Source organism: Falco biarmicus, chromosome 6 (assembly GCF_023638135.1).
Source record: "Falco biarmicus isolate bFalBia1 chromosome 6, bFalBia1.pri, whole genome shotgun sequence".
In the NCBI taxonomy this organism is placed as follows: Eukaryota; Metazoa; Chordata; class Aves; order Falconiformes; family Falconidae; genus Falco; species Falco biarmicus.
The window spans coordinates 49,411,001-49,433,187 of record NC_079293.1 but is presented as its reverse complement, the minus strand read 5'-3'; the positions used below and the strand labels follow the sequence as shown (position 1 = coordinate 49,433,187).

The 22,187-nt window shown below is 37.0% G+C and overlaps 1 protein-coding gene across 4 annotated transcripts in view; it reads right to left on the bottom strand.

The window, feature by feature from the left end:
• Window positions 1–881: 881 nt before the first annotated feature.
• Window positions 882–22,187, bottom strand: part of TMEM181 (transmembrane protein 181) — a 36,008-nt gene continuing 14,702 nt past the window's right edge. For 3 of the 4 annotated variants that reach the window (XM_056343430.1, XM_056343428.1, XM_056343432.1), the window contains exons 3-17: window positions 18,903–18,958; window positions 18,020–18,110; window positions 17,315–17,433; window positions 16,117–16,236; window positions 14,174–14,254; window positions 13,065–13,164; window positions 12,135–12,265; window positions 11,435–11,526; window positions 10,299–10,356; window positions 9,544–9,646; window positions 9,393–9,444; window positions 8,628–8,710; window positions 7,427–7,516; window positions 5,719–5,785; window positions 882–4,771 (exon numbers count right to left, since the gene is read on the bottom strand). In XM_056343430.1, the coding sequence (XP_056199405.1) occupies window positions 4,693–4,771; window positions 5,719–5,785; window positions 7,427–7,516; window positions 8,628–8,710; window positions 9,393–9,444; window positions 9,544–9,646; window positions 10,299–10,356; window positions 11,435–11,526; window positions 12,135–12,265; window positions 13,065–13,164; window positions 14,174–14,254; window positions 16,117–16,236; window positions 17,315–17,433; window positions 18,020–18,110; window positions 18,903–18,958 (1,322 nt within the window). In that variant the 3' untranslated portion in view covers window positions 882–4,692. The other variant, XM_056343429.1, reaches the window with a different exon arrangement.

The following is a 22,187-nucleotide window of genomic DNA, read 5'->3' as shown; positions in this document are numbered from 1 at the left end:
AGTGGGGGGGTGTGTGTCATTATTTACTGTAACTGCCACAAATTAGTATGGCCCGTCTTCTACCAGTAACTGTTTTAGCTAAAACCTAAAGAAAATCACTTCAGAATTAACTGCTGCTGGTAAACGAGCACTACCCTCTCTGATATTAAAGTGGGAGTAAGCTAGTTGTGTATCATTTGTGCAGAGATGTTTACAGATACTTTATACAGCACACGATGAGATTTCACTCTCTCCTTGAGTTTATGTAAGGAATGGCATCACCTCAAAGAGACATGCTGATGGCTTCTGCAGTCTAACAGCTGTGAGCAAGCGAACTCTTGGAATATACAGAGCTCTAAGGAGATGAATGACATCAGCATCTTCACCAGCTCTGAGCTTTTTTTATTACTGGCCCCTGGGCTGAAGGTGGGGCAGCCCTTCCTGGGTGTGCTGAGAGGATGGATCACTGCAGGGTAAGTAGGAGAATGTACAGCCCTGCTGGCAGAGGCATCTGACAGCAGCTAACCTGAAGCGTGCACATGTAGCAGAAAGGTAGGTGCTGCTAACACCCACCAGGGGAGGTTTTACTGCCAGCATGACACAGCAAAGCCGCTGTTAAGCTGTTTGAGAAAGACAGAGGAGCTGGCAAGTGTATTTCTTAGGAAAATTAGCAACCTGTCCTTCCACCTTCAAGCCCAGGCAAGGTAATAAAAAAAAAAAACAAACCCAAGCCAAAACATAATTGCTTAAGGATGGGGTCCAGGAGGCTGTCAGCACAGATTGACCAAGGAATTAACTAAGTTTAAATATGCATGAGAAAATACATGTAAACTGAAAATGTGTATATAATGAAAATGGTAGTTAGTCATTCACTAGAAGGAAAAAACCCCCAAGATACAATATAAAGATACAAAACTTTATTATGAACATATTTAACAATGATTATGCACATGAAGTCTTCCAAGAAACTCAATACCCAGTTTTCACTTGAAGTATTAGTTTTTCCTTCATATTCCATATTAGCATGAAGTTTTCAGACATAAATGGGTAAATTTGCTGTCATTAACAATGTATAGATACGTAGAATATTTAACATGTCCTCACACACACTGTCTCAAAGCAGCATTTAATTACAGCTTCTCATTAAACAGAGCATTTATCTTACACATTTTTATACCATTTTGGTACACAATTTTTTCCATGTTTTCATTTTACATATTTACAAACTTCTAAAAAAAGTGTTACAGTAATGCAAAGGTTATTACTGGCATAAGCAAAAGGAAACGGGGCAAAAATTAGGTGACTATGGATACAAAGTTGTCTTTTGGCTCAGAGAAAGACAACAGACCAAAGTCTTTCCTAGCTGGAACTGTCCTCCCATTTCCCCCAGTGTTAGTGCCAGGGGTCTGCCGCGCTAGCTCTTCCTTACTGGTGTTAAGCCTTATGCTTCCTTTTGTTTGCCAGTCCTAGGAAAGCTTCCAACCAAATCCAACACCAACTCTCTTTTCAAAGCAACTACTACAGAGAGTGGTTGCTGTGAATGGCTCATGCTGAATGATTATTGGTTTCATTGAAAGTCACTCTTGATCATTGTGTACATGGAAACCTTGCAGTTATTTAATAGATGGAGGGCATCTCCTTTAGAGCAGGAACATTGTATGCTGCTTTGGGAGCCTTTCGTATATTTCTTGTTATACAGTTCCACTAGTGATGGAAACAATTACTTTAGCAGTAAGGAAAGGAAAGTGAGGCTAGCTTCTTGCCAAGATATCTCCTGTTTCACCCTTAGGTTACAATACTTATAGGTGAATTCATGCCACCTACTCCCAAGCTGTTTACAATCCATATTGTGATATTGCTCAGATACTGTCTCTGCTTACCAGCTGTGGAAATAAGAGTGAAATTGAGATTTCTTGCTAGCAAAACTGTTTCTGCTTCACTGCTTTTGCCTTTTTACTGTATATTGAATTTGATGTAATAATATTTCAACCAAGCTTACCGTTACACTCTAGCACTTCTGAAATACAAAGCTCTTATGCATGGCAAACATTTCCTAAAATATATTCTCTAAAAATTAACAAGGAAACTATTTTCTCACTATTTCCATAGTGAGACACTTAAAGTATACATTTCCCATTCTCAGCTTTCTTGTTTCCACTCTGAATGTAGTGATGTAGGTAAGTTAATGGAAACAAAATGGCAAGTGAAATGGGCTGAGAACAGTTTAGACAAAAAATCATTATCTCAAAGTTAGATTAAAAATATTTCCTTTAGTTAATAAAATCCCAAAGCATGATACTGTATTTCAGGGTTAACTGTAACAACCAGTTCAGGCTGTGATAAATATTAGTATACATCGCACATTGGTCAAATCAAAGATTTTCTCTCTTCAGAACAGAATTAAATGATATCAGAGCCAAAAGAGATCTGAATATATAAGGACCATGTAAATAACAATTTTTGAAGACCTAATTCCTGTACCCACTGTTGCTCCAATGGAAGTCAAAAGGATTGGGGTATGCAAAGGATGCCTAGTTGGCTCCCAAGTTTGATTCAGCAAATTCAAAAAGCCTCAAGAGAGTCACTTCAGAATAGTGAGAATGGGCTCTCCACTTGTAGGATACAAAGATCATCTCCCATATTTGTTAAAAAAAATATCTAAAATGAAGGTGCTGAAGGTACAGCTTACTGCAGTTCACTGGAAAGAAAAAAACACTAACTTGAAATACTTCTTTCATGTTTTCCTATATGCTTTTCTAAACCGAAACCAATTAATCAAGAAATGAAGGGGAAAAACCTCCCCCTCCTCCCGCTCCAGCAGTTTCCTTGCTTTAGTCATACAAAAGTGCTTTGGCTTCTCACAAATAAATGATCCCTGGTACAGAAAGTTTTTAATTTCAAATACCCTCAAAAAATTTCACAGCTCTACATAATTTTAGAAAATTTTCTCTCTCACACACACACACGCAGCATCTTACCACACTTGGTCTTTAACAGAGCGCTGATTTAATCTAAACTATTCTATGATCACATTCAACCACATGAAGTAGTTCCTTTGGTCCTCTCTAAGAAAACTGCTAATCCTGTGAGGTCTCCCCTTCACGATCTTGAACAGCTACCAGGAGGTCACTGCAATGGGAATGGTCCAGAACAGTTATTGCATCCAAGCAGAACAAGTCTTACTTTCTCCCCAGCACAATTCAGCAAGTCTAGTAGGACTTCATAGCACTCTTCTGCTTAAACTGCTTCAGTGATGAGCACAATTCCCTGGTGTAAGCCAGCACCATTTTTTCTGCCTAATACGTTAACAGTGCTTTTGAGAGTCTTCTACAGCAGCAGGGCAGAGAAATTTTACAAGAGTAAATCACAGTTACAAATCCATTGAAAAAAAGATACTTTCAAACAGGTCAAGTACCTGAAAACAAAAGTAATTAGAAACAAACAGTATCCACTTAAATAAAGAACTGAATGATGGTGTAGGCGAAACCAACTTTGAAACAGAGAAGCAGCAGCATTGTACTAGGAATACTTAATTCCCGTATAACTTTGTTCCAGCACAGGCTGGAACACAGATAATCACAAAATGTGCTAGTAAGTTCTGATCAATGCAGGAGGTGACTGGTATGACAAAAGAAGTTGAACTATGCATGGAACATCTCAAAAGCTCTCTCATGCATGTTCAACACATAAGCAACCACAAATTGTTCCTAGGGTGTAGATTAACTATCTATTAATTCAACTTAAGGAAAAATTCTGATGTAGAAAAGCCCCTAAAAATTAAATGTTTGAAAATTTGAAATTGTAATTCACTATGAAACTTTCATACTATATTATCTGTAAATGCAACAATATCATCCAGCATATAAAAAACCTGGAGAAGAGAGTACTGGCTTCCTTCTGAGATTTGTTGCTGTCTGAATATTACCATTTGAAAGGGCTGCTTAAAAAAACAAACCAAAAACTGAAATGAACACTTTTGTTGTGGCAGTAAAGCATGTTAAGAAACATATTATACAAATGATTTTGCACCACTGAGGCTATTTTGGCTCACTAGAAATTGACTATTTGTATGTATCTCGCACCTATGAATCTGGTAACGTTCATTTAGAAAATGTTTTAAGACTATATCGCTTCTTCAAAGGAAGAATGGAAAGCTCATGTTTACTCACATTTAAAAAAAAAAACAAAAAACACTAAAACACTTCATTCCCTGCCTCCCCTGCCTCCAGCTCAACAGGCTAAGGTAGAAAAATGAAAAGGAAATGAGGCACTTCATACAGCAGTGGACAATATGCAAAGGAGCTAACACAAATAGAACAGATGAATGACAGTATGCTGTACAGAATCCTCAAAAAACCCCCAAAAACAAAACCAAAAAACCAAGCTGCAGCAAGGAAGCAATTTTAAAATCAGCATATAATGTGACACTTCTAAAATGGAAATAGACTTAAAGATTTTAGTCCACAAACATCCTGCTATCAGGCATTTTATAAGATGTGTAAAAATTCTGGTTTCTTAAGTTTTCACCACAACCTTTTCAAGCATCCTTTTTTTCAGTTTTAACTTTGTAAACAAAAACAGAAGCAGGATTTCCTTCCTGGGAGCCGGTGTTCAGATGACAGCAGACTGTAAGGAAGCCAAGGAAGTTGTCCATCTAAGAAAACTTAAATTGGTTTAATTCCAGCTGAACAAGTCTGTCTACGTCAAAATCACTCAATCACTGTCCGATTCCTCTTTATACTTGGCCCTAATAGCCTGACCGTTCTGAAGTGGCATTTCTTCATAGTCACTCCTGTAAAACAGATACTTGTTAAAACTTCTGAACATGGTGTTGAGAGAGGAAGTCAAAAACAAACAGAAAAGTTCTAAAGTACACTGAGGTATCAAATTGCTGTTTGGGTAAGAAGCTGGTTATCTGTTTTCCTTCCTTGTTGGAGTTATGAACAACATATATGACTTCTCTCCAGAGGATGATGCATAATAAAAGTTACTCCACTAACTACAAGCCCCTTTTCATGCAGATTTGTACAGAAGCAAGCCGGTACTACCACTATTCATCTAACTAAACAAAGGCAAGCTACCTCGGACAACACATATAGCTAGTCTAGCACAAACTTGTTCAGGCCACCACAATATTAATCCCATCCTCACTGTTCCAGCCACTTCAGTGTCTCTGGTAAGAGAGGAAAATGTCAAGGGCAGATAATGACTTTCTTTAGTGTCTCTAGCACAGAAAGACCTGATTGGGATGAGTTTTAAGTGCTACTGTAATTGTATTCCATAAGCTCACACAAGTCCAGGAAGTTTTGCTAGATGTGATTATACTTATTTCAGTAGGTGATGGACATTTAAGAAGAGCCATTCTCCTTCCCTGAAGCACTTGTATATGAGCTGCCTCTTTGCAAACTCCACCTGGCTCCTGCAATCCTTCCCAGTTTAAAAGGAGGTCCTTTCCTTTCACCGCTCTTGCTGCCTTCATAAACTACCAGCATCCTAATACTTCCTTACCTGTTTGTATTACTGCCATGGCAATCCCTTTTAGAAACCAAAAAAAGAAAAAAAAAATAACATGCATTCTCATTGCATTTCTGTTTCAGAATAAGGCTATGTTTCTGTTCTTTAGGCAGAATACTTTTGCTTACAACCTACAAATCCTTCCGTTATTTAATATAATGTTCTTTTCCATATCCAAAAATAACACAACAGAAGTAACTCTCGTAGGTATTTTAAAAATCTTACCCATAAATCACATCATCATCTGAATCATTCAGCATAGAAAAAGCAGGATTGTCTTTCAACTGTGATTCTGGAAAATACAAATAAGGGTTAATTTGGCACATTAAATATAGAAATATGGCTGTACTTCCAACTCAACACTAGCAGAAAACTCAGTAACTTATAAGGCAGTCATGACTACAATTCAACAAAACTATATCCAAACAGGAATTATTTCCTTTAAACCCTTCAGCCACTACATCATGGTAGTCTTAAAAGTTAAGGAGATGATGTAACTATCTCATTTTTAGATAGATATTCTCCATGTTGCGTAAGTGGATATCCTCCCTCGTGCAGTTCCCTATGTCATATTATTTCAACCTGCACATAAGAGTAATTCAGTCAGTCTTCATTATTCTTAACCATTATTTAAAAGTTCATATGTATTAAAAAGCACTGACTTCTTTAACTTCTTGGTTATTTCCAAACTACAAATATAGTAGACCAAAGCTGTAATTCCTTGTATGCAAGTCAATGATTAGCCTGTTATTTTTCATCCTTGTAATAGATGAAGGATGGACTTGTACCTTTACGGCGAGACAAAACAAAACACATACTTCCCACTGGCTATTTATGATAATTCCCTCTACCTCAAGGCCTTCATTCCTTGCAAAATCTGTGCTGCTTAACTCCACTTCATAACCATATGCAAGTAAAATTCAATCCAGCCATTTGCCATAAACAGCACCTTCCTGGCAGCTTTTTACTTTTTGCCTTCTATAAACCAATATTTCTTGCAACCCATCAGCAAGTTTTTAACTTTATGCTCACCCAGCCATTCCTCTTGTTTTCCTTAATGGAAAAATAGCCATTTTCTGTAATGGTTCCATCCATCACCACTCTAAATTTAGAGGAAGGGCTAGCTCTGATATGTAATGCCTTCCCCCTGCATACCTCTCTGCATGCAAGATGTGATTAGACAGGGTGCTAGATAATCTTATCTAGGCTCTCTTTCCCATGAAAGATCGGACCAGATGATCTTTCCAGGTCCCTTCCAAACTGGGCTGTTCTATGGTTCCATATTTTAAACTCAAGGCTAAAACCAGAGAATGCACTCAGCAATAAAATACTTATTTTAAAGATCTTTATCTGCTAGAGAGGGATAATGCTTTATAATCATCATGTGAATCAAATTACATCCTCCACACAGAGTGCAAAACCAGAAGTCCCACCAATTCAATCCTTTATCTCCCTCTACACGGGCCTTGTGCAGCCCTTTCCCCATAGCAAGTTCCCCAGAATTCCTCCTATGTAAGAGATCAGCTTCACTCCTACTTTTCCAACAGCGTGTTACCTATTTCAGAGTCCAGTCTGCCAGCATGCCAATACATTAACCTTTGTTAGAACAAAGTACAAATGCAGTGTTGTTGCTCCTTAAGGACTTTATGTGAGTCCATGCAAAAATTAGTGCCTTATATGCAAACATCATATCGATTATAAGCTTCGTCTAAGTGCATAAGAATTCAAGCCTAGCTGATCAGCTGTATACATTTTATGTGTTCCTTCATATTTCCAATCCTCATTTGTTCAGGAGCAGTGCAGCTTCTGATTATGTTAACTCAAAGTAAATGGAAATAGTAAAAAGACAACCAAAATATAAAAATGTTACACAGTATAAGCTAATATGCCAGCTCTTGTCATTTAAGTATGCCACACAATAGCTTACACTTACCATAAAGTGCGTTCTTTGAGGGGGAGTACACGAAGGCTAATGTGTAGAGATAAAAGTTCAATAAACCATAAAATGATAAGAATTCTGCTGGTAGTAAGTGTCAAGGATTTTGCTCAATATAGTTCCACACATATTAACTTTGGAAACAAGACCCAAACCATACATAAGCTATCTCAATGAAAAAAATGTTTACCTTACTAAAGTTTGAGAATATGAATGGCTAAACAAAACTCCATGTTTTAAATTCAGTGACAATTAATGTACTCACGCTCTTTCATGGTAAAGCTCTCGCTGAAGACAAAGCTTTAACACAAGTAACATTTGCTGAGATAAGGTCTACTCTTGAGTGGTGGAGTGCATGGTAGATTGAATAGTTCTGCCTTCGAAAGAAAGCTGAGTAAGGGGAGTGTTCAGGTGGGGTTGGTTTGTTTTGTTTATTTTTTAAAGTTTTTCCTTGGCACAGTGATTGAGAAGGAGGGAGAAAGGACTGTCTGTAGACAGAACACGGAAGATGGCTTCTTGCCATCATTTTGGGAAAATACTGAAGGCTTTACTTACTGTTTTCTACTAGCTCCCAATACTTACCTAAGCATATCAGTAATGGGAGCAGTTGCAGTCACACAGGCATTTTCAGATAGTGGAATGAACTAGGATCTCATGGTTCAGGTCCAGAAATAGTTTGTAATCCTGCTGCCGATAGGCATCAGAAATAGTCTCTCTCAAGTCACTTAAATTCTCTGCTGTGACCTCTTCTACATGTAGACTTGGACCAACACACAGACACATTTTCAGTGGCTTCTAAACTATTAATTTCTCAAATATTTTGGTACACTCCGTGCCAAGTAACAGGTATACAGCAAACTGAATTCACACAGTGAATGCAGCCAAATTTGTCACAATAACTTGTTAAAATTACTTGAATGTATGCATATTTAGGCCCTTGTTCCTTTTGAAGTGTATCAAATGCAGTATCAAATGACTTCTATGATGTACACAAAGTCAACTGAAACTCTCACAGCTCATAATCTTTACAAAAAGCTGTTACAAAATGCTGACGTAAAGCCTTAATCAAAGTGGACTCAACTTCAAAAGCCCACCTAGAAGTCAAAGGTCTCAGTCCTTAGGTGCATCACTGTTAAGTACTTTTTGCATGAAAACAGATTAACATTCCTACTTGAGCAGTATCACAACACAAGGATATAATTCTGATAATGAGTCGACAGCTCAGCAACAAAGTTGTCCTGTAGAACCTGTGCTCCAAAGCGTAGATAGAGTATAACAATGCTGTGGAAAAAAAGTTAAAAGCATATATGTGTACAGTGTCTTTAAACAGCAAAATTGAAATGGTAGCTTGACAGAAGAGTATATGAGAAAATAATTATGTTAACAGGCTGACCATTTATTTTAAGATACATTTGCTTTCATAGTTCTAAATTAAGAATGATTAAAAGTAATTTTTAAAAGTCATTTGTGATTGAAAGTCAGCAGTCAACTGAGTAAGGCAGACCCCAGCCCCCCCACCCCGGTCTATTTGCCTCAGATTTCAACCAATATAGACAATACAAGAGTCAACAGTAATTTGAAATAACTGCTTGGAATGGGGGAGACAGACACTTAACAGTAATCTAAGAAACTAATTCTAAACTTCTGCTTTGACTAAGTGAAGCTTATAAAACTCCAAAAGAAGTGAACAGTGCACTGCAGACCCCTCAGCAGTACAGAAAACGCCTCTGCTAAGTGAACCTCTAAATCTTGCAGTGTCTTGCTGTGGTAACAATATAAAGTTATCTCTAAAAGCCTCAGGAAGGGTTAAAAAAATTAAGAAATGCTTGCCATAACAATCATATCGGTTTTTCCTCAGTTTCATTGACAATTTTGTTAGCAACAAAATGTATTCAAAGCCCTGGAAAAAAAAAAAAGGTTATTAACATTACAGGACTGAGAAATGCACTTTGAAAAGCCTTACCTAATGACAAGTACAACAAAGGTTAATGCAGTCAAGAATTTTAACCTGAGATCTGAAAGAGATTCAGAAAAGTTGTTGTTATTAGCAAACTCACACCTGCATCCTGGAGAAGCAAGCCTGTTTGGGGAAGAATCAAAAGAATATTGCTTACCCACATAAGGCATGTTGCGAAGTTCTGAGCATGCCCTCACTATCAGGAACAAAAGGTAGAGAATATATGCAGCTGCCACCACAAGGAAGAAGATTTTCATTCCCTGTAAGAAGAGTTTAGGTTTTATTTTTTTACAAGACTTGGTGTATTCCTTCTTCCCTCAATAGAAATCACCGTTTCCCAAAGCACAACACAAAATGGTCCATTTATCCAGGGAAAGTATGTTCATGAAAGGAAGTACAAAAGAAGGATGGCTGTACATCAAGGTAGGTTCTGGGGGAATGTAAAGAAAGGTTTGATAGAAGTCATCATTTTGTTCACTGAGGTCACAGTGAGCTGAATCTCAATGGTTTTCTAAAAACACAGCTCCTGAGAACAATACAAGGACCCGTATAAATCAGATCTTCCTTTACAACAAGAAAGTCCGAAATTTACTAGGACACAGAAACTTGGCAGGAGTAAAGATGTACAAAACTGACTTAGTAAGAAGCTTAAAATTTTTTCTTTCAATCCCAACAGCCATGAGTATATAATTAAACTTGTGGTGTTGAGTGTCCTGATTTACAAGACAATTTACTTTTCTCATTGGGATGGAGCTCAGTATGGCCTATGCACGTCCTAAAGCAAAATTAAAAGTACTCTAGTCAGAATAGGACCCTCTGACCAGCATTTCCTATTGTCTAAATTGTGTTACAGATTTTAATAGAACAAACTCCACCTGACCACTTAATAGCAAGACAACATTTCTGACTTACCTGGAAATTACCCGTGTCAACCCTGTATTGATATGTAGGATCATGTACTTCATTAACACTGGAAAAGATTCAAAATGAAAAAGTGGTACTTAAACCATTACAAAAGACAAGGTCAAAAAGAACGTACCGACCAAGAAACCCACTAACAAAGAAAAGGTTTAAAGTTACTATACAGAGTTTATAACTAAAGGTTTTTGGCTGTATAAATTGGTGCAATGTCATTGATTCCAATGGAGTCATGACAGTTTACAGTACATAACATCCTCCTCCTTCCCAAACCCAGTTCTGGAGGAATATGGAGGATTTCAGGTGCGAGCATGTCTTAATCTCCCCACTTATATTTTAGAAAACGTATAACCTTGTAAATTCCTACAAGCCTTCAGGATTTAGTGTTTATATCTTATCCTTGGTGATAAGAATTGTACTTAAGAAATAGCTGTGGTATAAGCCCTTCCCTCATAGCAATTCTGCTGATAGGTCATTAGCCCAAGCGTTCCCAACAGCACTGCTTTCAACAATGTAAAACGGCATGGAGAAGTTTACAAGATATTTTCCTCCTGAGGAATAAAATAAGAGGCAGACACTTGAGGCTGAAACAGTTTAGAAACTACAAATGTACCAAAACTGAGAAAGTTTTCTGGGTAGGGAATAGTGACACCTTTATGTTAACATAACAAACTGGAAAAGAGAAACACTAAACCAAGCAAAATAATTGTGTTTTGAAGAGACAGAGCATAACTTGACTAAGCAGTGTCAATACCAATTGTGCAGGTTTAATAGCTGAGAAAGTTTGGTCAAACTGTGTAATAGCTAACTACAGAGAAACTGTTGCTTTGAATACTAAAAGCTAACTGGGACATAGTGCTAGAGGGAGTACTGCAGGGAGCCGTAACACTGACAAACTAGTGATTTCTAGATCTCTGTCTGATTTATAAAATTATGTACTACTAGATCATCCATGAGAAATTCTGTTTTCAAATCAGTCACAATTTGCAACACAGAAAGACATAAGAATTTGAACTCCCTTCCTGTATCACAATCAGATCATTAAGAAACATACCACTAATTATAAAAAATCTTCTCATTCTTCAATACTCTCGGCTCATTACTTTTGCACTAAATTTTAAATTACTTACGTTTGCCATATTCCTAATGTAACAGAGGCCAGCCACAATAGTCCAACAATAAAGAATTTGGGCAGATAGAAAGTTAAGCACTTCCTTTCCCCCTGTTGAGACACAACACATTTGAGATTTCATTCATTCTTGACAGAATAAAATAGCTATCATCTTTGTTTTGTCCAACATGAACTAGATTAAGAGACTTTTGTATTTTTAACTTGCATGGGTGATTACAGAAGACATAAAACTGTATCATCATTTGTGTTAATAAGATGCAGTACATTTGGTGCATCCTATTTTTAAGGTCCCACATATTTCATTAATACTGCATATCTAGGAATATGCTCCAGAATTCATATTTATCTTATGCAGTATTTTAAAGGGGTTTAAAAACCAATCAACCACCATATACCACAACAAAACCTTTCAAGCAAGAACAAGACATAACGGCATCGTAATTCTGAAGACTGTCTTGCATTAGTGTAGAGTGGACTGTCCCATCGATCTCGTTTAGGCATGGTAGCGTCAAGACAATCTACTTCACTGCAACTCATTTTAACTCCAAAGCTTCATGTGTCAAATTGTACTTTAAGAATAACATAGATGTCTCTTGTTTTAAAAATCCAATTTTATTTTTGCCACCTTTTGAGAGAACTGAAAAAAAAAAAAAAAGTACTGACTTCTCAGTAAGTAGGAGATAATGTTGCACCCTTACCTGTACTCTTATACCATGGTAGACGCAAAGCCAGAACAGCAACAACGCACACAGGAACAGTGACTGGAATAGATCATCCAGCATTCCAGGAAACCAGCTGTTCACCAGAAAGGAAAGGGGGAAAAATGGATCTGTAACAAAATAAGAAAAAAAAAGTTAAACAGAGGGGAAAAAGCACAGCCTTTTCTTTTATGAAAAGCAAAGCAGAATGGACCTTCAGAGGAACAAAACGCCCTTTTTTTTCAAATTACACCAGAAAATGAAATTGAAGTTTACTGCATCTTAATTTACAAAGATTGGTGCCATTACAAAGAAAGGTGCCTCCAGCAGCAATCCTCTGTGCTGCAGAAATAATCTCAAATGGTTGCCAACACTTCTAGAAGAATTCAGGTTTTGTTAGACTCTTTACTAAACCACTACTCTTGGTGATGACCTAAAAAATTATCATAGAATGACCGAAAAGCAATTATTCTTTATTGGTACTGCTAGAGTGTGCTAGAATTTGATGTGGTTTACTGGACTAAAAGTACCCTCCATTTTTAACTGACGTGCAAGTATCTGAAAAATGAAGAAGTAAGACTTAGCAGACACAGAAACTGCATTTATAGGTCAGTATATGGAAGGTTCACTATGGTTGCAGTCACCTTTTCCAACCAGGGCTTTAAACAAATAGCGTTGATGTTCATGTGGCTGAAGAGAATGAAATCCACCTACTAATTATGCCCTTGAATTTAATACACTTAAAAAGGGTTGTGGTTTGTGTGGTTTGTTTTTTTTTTTTAATTAGTTTCCTGAAGCCTTATAAACAGCTGCTTATAAGTTCAAGGCCAAATTCCACTTTGCCTCCTCTCTTGCGTGCATTTTTTTTCTTTTCTTTTTTCTTTTCTTTTTTAAAAAGGAGCTTTTCTAAAAATTCCAGTATATAAGTACCATTGTAAAGTAGCAGGAGGGGAAGGAGGATGGACATCCATTTCTGTTCAATACCCCAGTCTCTCATAGAGAATTTCCGCAGGGAATGTGCAAACAGACACTATAAAACAACAAAAAAAAATTTTAAGGAACAAATACAGCCTTAATGGTTTTACCGGATTAAAGAGGTAACACAGCCCATTGCAAAGGCTACTTCATGAGTTCATTGCCACTGAGAACATTGTAAAACAGGAGCCACATCTCCTAGCTTCTACTTCTACTTCAAGTTTGTGGGCTTACCCCAATGCAAATTACTTAATCTCTGAAGCAAACTGAGAAGGAAACCAGCTAGTACTGTGCAAATCAACAATGTATGAAAAAATGTTGCCTGATTACTGGTCATACACTACCAACAACTTCCACTTAAACTCACTTCTTAACAAAAAAAAAAAGATTCCATACCACATTCACAGTTACCTGCTGACATCATCTATGTGAGAAGAATGTTATGCAGGTGTACAGGGCATTAGTGTCCTTACTCTGAAAATTCTGCGTTTTAGATTTTATGTTGTGGGTTTTTTCCCCAAACACTTCTTTTCCAGGGGCCAAACCAGATTGGAGGAGAGAGATAATCTAAATCATAGTGTAATTTAGATTGCAAGGTACCTCTGGAGGTCATCTGGCCCATCCTCACACTCAAAGCAGTGATGACTTTAAAGTTAGATCAAGGTCATATTCAACTGAGTTTTGCTCATTTTCAGGAGTGGAGAGCCAACGCTCTGGGCATCCTATTCCAATGTCTGAGCCTACCCACATGGCAAAAACATATTTTTTCTAGCATGTATTCACAACTCCCTTTGTTTAAACAAAATTCTTTATGTTCAATTCAAAAATCAGAGTTTAGAAAAACAAGTTCTCCCATTTAACCCGTTTTCATAATGTTGCTTCAATACCACTTGTAAAAACATAAAAGTAGCAACTACAAAAGTATTTCAGAAACATATTTTTACACCCATGCAGTGATATCTCATCTCTGCTGCCTGGGGTTAAGTTACTAAATATGGCACTACAGAGCAGGGTTATCAGCTGCCTACATAATATACTCCAGAAAAACTGAAACGAAATCTTACCGTGACCATAAAAGTAAGAACGACAAAGACAAATCGGAACCATATTTCCACTTGTGAAAAAGTTGGATTGTAGGTCTTCCACTACAAGGAAACAGAAAAAAATAGCCCAGTGAACAATGCTTTGACAGGGTACATACAACATGAATAATCAGCACTTTCTGCAGACACTGAGAAGTTCTCAGGCTTTTCAAAATGTAAAGGTATAACCAAATTCCACCATGTCACCATGGAAAGGCAAAGATAAATGTATACCCATAGGATTATCTGATGAAAAGATAACCAAAGCAGCCTAATATCCTTGCTTCTGCTTTACCCTGCCACTTTGTAACACGTTAAGGGTGCTGTCATATGTTACAGCTCTTCTCAGGACAAAAAAATACTTCCTTAATTGATTTCAATTGCACTTTCATTCAAAGTTTGAATGCCAATAATTGGCTAAATCCAGTATGTTCTTTATTATCAAAGTCAAATGCATAAATTGATTATGAACAGGTTAATAAAGTACAGGCATCCTCCTGTAATGGATTTGTTTTCTTAAAGTTTATTCTCTTGTTTCAGAAGTGGAAAGAAGAAAATCAAGTAAGGAAGAATACTTGAGCTAATCAGAAATAAAGAACATTTTTCATAGGTTAAGGAGGAAAATTTCCTTGTCCTCCTCTAATTATTAGAAGGGTAAAAATATTAATTATAACATATCAGCTTGCATAAACTCTGCTCTGTTGACAATTTATCTCATACCTGGCATGCTTCTCTTTTGAAGCCACTTTTGAAATGTAAAATCCTGGTACAACATATGCTCTGCCTATCTGAACAAGAAGCTGTACCTTTCAATGTATTAAATCTGTCAACCTCTGTCTTGTCTTTTTAAACTGTCAATGTAGAACAAAAATTATATGTAGGGAAACCTATTATAAAAAAGGCAACCTATGATTTCAACTGAGATCACCATAAACCATTGTAATAATGAAATAAATTGACAGTTTTGGTTGCTGCAGGGAAACAGGGGTTTAGTTTTGGGTATTTTGGCTTTGCACACAGGTCTGCCTTAAAGGCAGCCTGCAAAGCAAGATAATAAATCTTACAACTATAAATGCTCCAACCTTTTGTCCTGTTTGAAATCTGGAAGTTAATTAAGTACATAAAAAACACTTTAGCTTTACAGTAAGATTTTTGCTTGCTACCTGCTCTGACATATCGACTGTTGCATATAGGTAGAATATACCATAGTAACCTATATTATAAATTTGGGTTAGTTTCATTTTCTCCCAGTGCACATGTTTCTAAATTTCTTTCTGGAGCCACTCAGCACACACTGATGATGTAACTTTTATAAGCAATCTTTAGCACTATGAACTGAACTTCTTATTTCACTATGGATTATTTTAGTGAACTATTTTATTAGCCTGCTTATTTTAGCTGAAAAAACAGTTTTCCCTATAAGCACAATTAAAAAAAAATAAAAATAATAAAAAAGTAGTCTTCATTTTTCTTTGAGTGTCTTAAATCTTTCTAGCCCTTGCTTTTATAAAGTCTGGAAAAATCTTGCAAATTCAGATACACCTCCTGGAAAGGCTGAAAAAGATACTGTTTTAGAGAGGCAACATCTCTGTAAGAAAGTGCAGAAAACTGGATGTTCTAGTTTAGCTTGCATACTGTTAAAAATATCTTCCAGATATCACATTAAATTTATCTGTTCCAGAAAACAGCAGTAGCAGTTCTGAAAGAAAAATCTTTCCTTCCAGAGTTAAAAAAATTTGTCTAGAACTTTATTAACAGCAAATGCTATAATAGTTCTGACAGTAGTGACAGAAAAAAATTATTATGATGCATCTTTATGTTTATCTTCAAAAATGAGACAACTTTTTAATTACAGTTAAAGCAGACTTCTACAGCATTAGTAATTAAAAGAGATTTCTTTTGCTAGTATAAAACTTTGTACTTACTGTGAAAGTAATATTCTGGATGGTGTATGTCAACTTATTTAGATCTTCAAAGCTAACAAATACGTTATACTGAGTGTAGTTCAGGTAGCCAAGGTGAGCAACAATGATTTCACTGCATTTCTGTGAACATATATAGTGAAGAAAAATATGTAAAAGCCTTCATTCCAGAATATGCACTGTTAGTTTAGGTTGGAGAATTTGTTTCTAAATGGTCAGATATTGATGGTATTTGTTATATGCCTTACCAATCTTTATCAGTCAGAATAAGACTCAAGTAAGACCTGCACATAAATTTCTCGACAGATATCAGACAAAGTAGAAGAAACTGCTGAAGTCAGTCAGCAGGTTGAACTGATGAAGAAGGCTAGCTTTCCACTTTAGCTGGTGAAAGCAACTGCTTGCAGCACCAGGAAGGATCTACATAACTCCTGTCAGTCAAGCTCTAGGTTATCAGATTGTGAGACGGGGCTATTTTGTATGAACTCATTTCTAAAACTTCACAGAAAGAAAGAAAAAACCCAAGCATATTGCCCTCTTGGCTGTGTGTAATTAAATCTAATGGAACACAATTAATTTCTGCAGATTTCATATATATGTGTGTATATATATATAAAAAAAGAAAATATTTTATTTACCCTACATGCTTATCACAAAAAACCTTCAGCTATGCCCTTCCTAAAGGACATGCATCTGGAGAAGCTGTTTTGGATGTCTCTAAACCTAAAAACATGAGTAAAAATTATACTAGAAACTAAAAACCTTAAACATTTCTTCACAGTTGGCAAGACATTTGGCTTTTTCAGAACACAGATGCCAGCTGATTTCAATAGACCCTCCGCTAGGTGTTGGAGGAGAATTTTTGTCTCCTCTGGAGCCCTATACCCAATCTTCTACTACAATACCCCTTTCTTCAGTACTGCTAAATCTGTTTAGGTGACTAAGCAGGACACACTGCTTTGCTGAGGGGTCTTTGAGGGATAATAGACAAAAGTCATAGAAGTAAACAGAAAGAGACAAACAGGTAGGTATCTTGGTCAGCATTGCTAGCTAGGTTGCAATTCTAGTTAAAACTATACTCGAGTCTTTCCTGAGACATACTTAACAGATACATTCTTCTCATTTGCAATGTAATGTAACATGCACACAAACAGATTGAAAGAAAATGTACTTCAGCAGTTTTATTTAAGCAGGCACATACTTGTGCACAACTGAGTAATCTTGTCCGATTGTGAACCTGATTATTAACATATGGTGTGCTTCCGTCCTTCACCACTCCAAGTACTTTGACTGTCATAGTAACATTTTTTTTGAGGGATCCTGTAATTAAAAGAGAAAACATTTAAGCTATTGCTACATGCAGAAATACAGTTCCAAATATAGTTTTAAACACTACGATATCCAAAGATTACTCAAAGTTATTCAGTTATACTTTACCGGAGTAGAGGTCCAGTATATTAATAAAAAAACTCACAAAACTTTTTATTTATATACTTAGGCAGTAATTCACAAATGCCCTCTACTGAATCTTAACAGATTAACAATTACCAATACAGTATTTCTCACATATTTACAGGGAAATTTTTTTGAAAAATTGATACAATTACAATCTACACATTAATTACCTCCAAAATGAAGGGGGAGACAGATTCTTTAGATACTACTGCTTTCACAGAAATAGCAAACGGCTTATCCCATATACCTATTGCTTCCAGTTCTCAAGATTACTGCTGTCCATGTCTTTACTAGGGGCAGGGGGTGGCATGGAGGGGGAGAAAATGTATCAGAGGAAAAATCCACCAATCATAACCAGAAAGCAACAGGATCATGTATGTGACAGATGAAATGAAAGATACAATATACAAGTTACTATATCAGTTTCCTGAGAATTAGGTAAGATTCTCACCCTCATGCTGATCCAGCTCAACAATGCAGGTCAGCCACAGCTGCTGATTGTAAGTGGACAGTGGTGGTGAACTTAAATTAAATGGCTTCAGCTGTAAAAAACCCCATAAGATTAGCACCAGACATTATTCAGTTACATGATATATCTGTAGTTACAACGATGAAAGGCATGGTAATTATGTTTGTGACAATATTTTTGGTAATAGATTTAATATGTGCAACTCTGTGGACAGTACAATAAGCAGTTCAGATGTAAGTCTTCCAGAGAAGTAGCAAATTATTTTCAATATTAGCTTGACAGTGAAGAGCTAGACAAAAAAATAAAATGCAAGAACTGAGAACCAGAATATGAAAGCTTTCAAGAAAATGAACATGAAGGTTCATGTTAGGAAGCCAGATCCCATGTCTTGGTCACATGACAGTGAACAATTAACAAGAAAAAAACATATTCCTTCTCGGCTGATAAAAAGGAAGATCACAAGAAAGATATCATCAGTTGTCACTGACAGCATTCTTTTTCAGTTTATGTTCTCAATTTCTTCTTCTGGACCTCCTACAAGAATCTCCAATACGAACTCACCAGGGAATCCTATCAATACTCAAGGGTTACTTTATCAGAAATTACTGTTCAGAAACATCATAGAATTCCTGCCTTTCCTGCTCAGAAAATTAAGAGACTAGAAATTGCTGCTGGCCACCCATGAAACAACACAGTGGTAGTACAATACTGTACATTCAATTTCAAACTGGAAAGCATCATGTGGTCAAGAATTTTTCCAGTACAAATTTTAACACTTAAAATAATTGGGGGAAGGTGAATGTGTAACATTACTGACATTAAATAAAGCCACTCCTGTAATCCAACAATATTTATTAACTCTTACCTTTAGGCTGTTATTTAAGTCAGTTCTTGCTACAGAAGTTTCAATTACATTAGGACCTACACAATACATATGAAGGAAGAAAGAAAACAATATTGAAGTATGCATATTACTGATTAGTAATGATGTAAATATCAGATTTAAAAAGACCATATAAAATACCTCCCTGAAAAGCAGGTAAATAGTATTCCACTTTTCAGATGTTTAAGATGAAGGGTAAATCACTTAGACATCTCAACATCATTAATAAACTTGGCCTGAATGTTCCTTTAAGCCTCTCTGCCACAGTATTTCTAGGCATAATTAAATAGGAAATAAATTATAAATCAAGAACTCCGTGTCAGAAGCCCTGCATGTGTACTCTAAACGACTACAACCAACCACACTGTACTTTTCCCAAGCTAAGCTGTACATTGCATTCATTAAAGGTACTCAGCCACAGGAAAAGTTAGCTAAGCACCAGTGGCACTGTTGTTACAGTAACTTGAAGCTCAACAAACCACAACATATTTAAAACAACATATCAAACCCAATATATTTAATTGCATTATAAAGTTTCTATAGCCGAACTGCTACCACGGTCTGATTTACATAGGGCATAGCACCCATTAATGCATTGCACTCCGGGCTTGGGTAGCAGGGCAAGCACATCCCATGGTATTTGAGTGCCTGATGTTAATGCTGTTTTATCTACATGTAGTGTACTCGCTTGTACAATCATAGTAACAGTATTTTCTGGCTAGTGCGGGATTTTCATCGCATTGGTCTGTTCAAGCCAAGATACCCACATGTTTGGGAACAATTCTCAGTCTACTCAGATGGGGCCCCTCCTTCTCTATAGAAAGCTGGTGCTATAATATATTATATATATCATCACATAAATAAACATAATTGTATAAAAGTTCTATAAACAATTTCTCCCAAGACAGACAATCTATTTAATCCATAGAGTTTCATGTCCAATTGTAGTGGGAGGTGTTCAGCTCGCTTCCAGACTTTTTATGCAACCTCTCCTCTAATCATTCTGGATACAGACACACATGTACTGGTCAACCACATCCATCCACTCACATTCTACCTCTAGTTCTGTATGCAGTTAATGGGAAGCAATAAAATCATAATTTATGTTACAAGAGACCTGCAGAAGCCATCTAGTCCAGCCTCTTATTTAATTCGATCAGGTTGCTCAGGGCCATGTCCAGTCAAGTCTTGAACATCTCTAAGGACAGAGACTCCCACAGCCTCCCTGGGCCACCTGTTCCAGTATTTAACCACCCTTCTAACAAGAAAATTTCCTCATGTCTAACTGGAATTTGTGTTCCAGCTTGTGTCTGTTGCATCTCACCCTACCATCATGCACCTCTGAGAAAAGTCTAGCCCCATCTCCTGTGTGTCCTCTGATAAAGTTGTCATAGACAGCAGTACAGTTTCCCCTTAGCCTTCTTAGGTATGTCTGTATGTATATACGCAGAAGTATGTACTCATGCATGCATAAGTACATACGCAAAAGGACTAAACCAGAAAAATTAAAGGGAAAAGCAGGAAAAAGTCTGTATGTATATACTGGGGTGTGAACAAACATAGAGGACATGTATAGCAGGTAGGGACATAGGCAGGACATACACATGCATAGTTGGATCATTCTAGAGGCGTCACAGTTAAGATTTCTCTGTTCAAATGGTCTCTCCCCTTATGTATTCAGCCTGGCAATTTATTGTAAATTATTAATCCTCAAAACATGCTGTTTCAGCCACAAATTTAGTATTAAAAAAACTATGCAAGAAAAGCAGTTTTTCACAAAGACCATAGACTTCAAAGTTACTACAGGGAAACAATGGAAAAGAAGGAAGTTTATAAATAAGCAACATGGAATCATTCTGTGCAAGAAGTATTTTAGGTTATCTGCCATGACAGCCCTAAACATGCAGCTTTGCTTGGGCTTCTATAACCACTGTAATTATAATATTAATAATCTTACAGACTTTACAATGGAAAAATGAAGAATTTCACCCATCATAATCAAAGCTTCATATTAGAATTACAGTTCAACTTCACTAACAGCTACCCACTATAAAGTCCATTCTGCATCACTGAACTTTTCAATTCTCAAGTACATACAAACAGCACAGATTTTTGGAAGGTATTTTTGTTTTGAAAAGCCTAATTCAATTTCAGTAAGTGCTCATGGTTGATAAGTCATCATCTTTCAGTAATTAAATCTTAACAAAACCAACACAATGAGCCTTTTTAAACTTTTTTTTTTTTTTTTAAACCAGAAGATATGAATCAATATTGGGGCAGAGAGACCATAGTCCCAGTTAAGAGCAGCAACCAAAAAAATAATAAGGTTCTACTGCTGTAATTCCTACTCCTCCAGCAAGCAATATATTAAAGCTTTTTAAAGCAGCTAACCAAAACAATGCTGTGGTCATGTTACTAAACAATGGTGATTACACTACATTGTTATTGGGCGGTTTTTTTTCAGTCTTGCTCAGTCAACAGAATCATGCCTGAAAACAAAGAGAACCACCCTGAGGTGGCGAACAGGAAAATTGCACAGGTACAGAAAATGAGCTCTGCACCTTGGATTTTCCTTGCACTTGTCTCACCCGGAAGATAACAAAGACCCATTGGGAAGAGGGAAAGAAAGTGAATGTAACTTGGGGGTGTGGGGGCACGGGGAGAACAAGTGTGCACCTGTCCTGGGTTAAAAGAACTGAAGAGTAACAGCTACCTCATTAAACTGTTTGTTTCCTCGGATGAGAAGCAAGACTTCTGCTAGGCTTCCCAAACTGCAGAGAGAGATGTTGAATATGGGCAAAGGCATATTCAAGTAGCACAGAAAACACGGAGGTATCTCACACTTTTTTCATTTACTTAGTGGGTTTGGTGAGTTTTGTTCAGACTGCACCCTTTACTGAGGGAGCACCCTATTGTTAATGCCCCTCCCTCTATTCACTGGAAGCAAGGAGCTGTCAACAAAAGCCACCAAAAACATCACAGTAAATGTTCAGTGGGTGTCCTCCCAAGGTAAACAGCATTCTTTTAAAAATAATGAATGTATAATAATGAACTGTGCTCACGCTTTGTCAACAAAAGGATCCAGCAAACCACTCTTACAAGCACAAAAATCCCACAGCCATGCCAGTTCCTGAAGGGGATCACAGGCGAGCCCTGGGACCCCAGCGGGGTGCACATGACCAAGTGTCGCCTTACAGCAGCCAAGTTCCCTGGACCAAAGGCAACCACATCATCGGATCACTCTGCACACAGACGCAACACGATAAC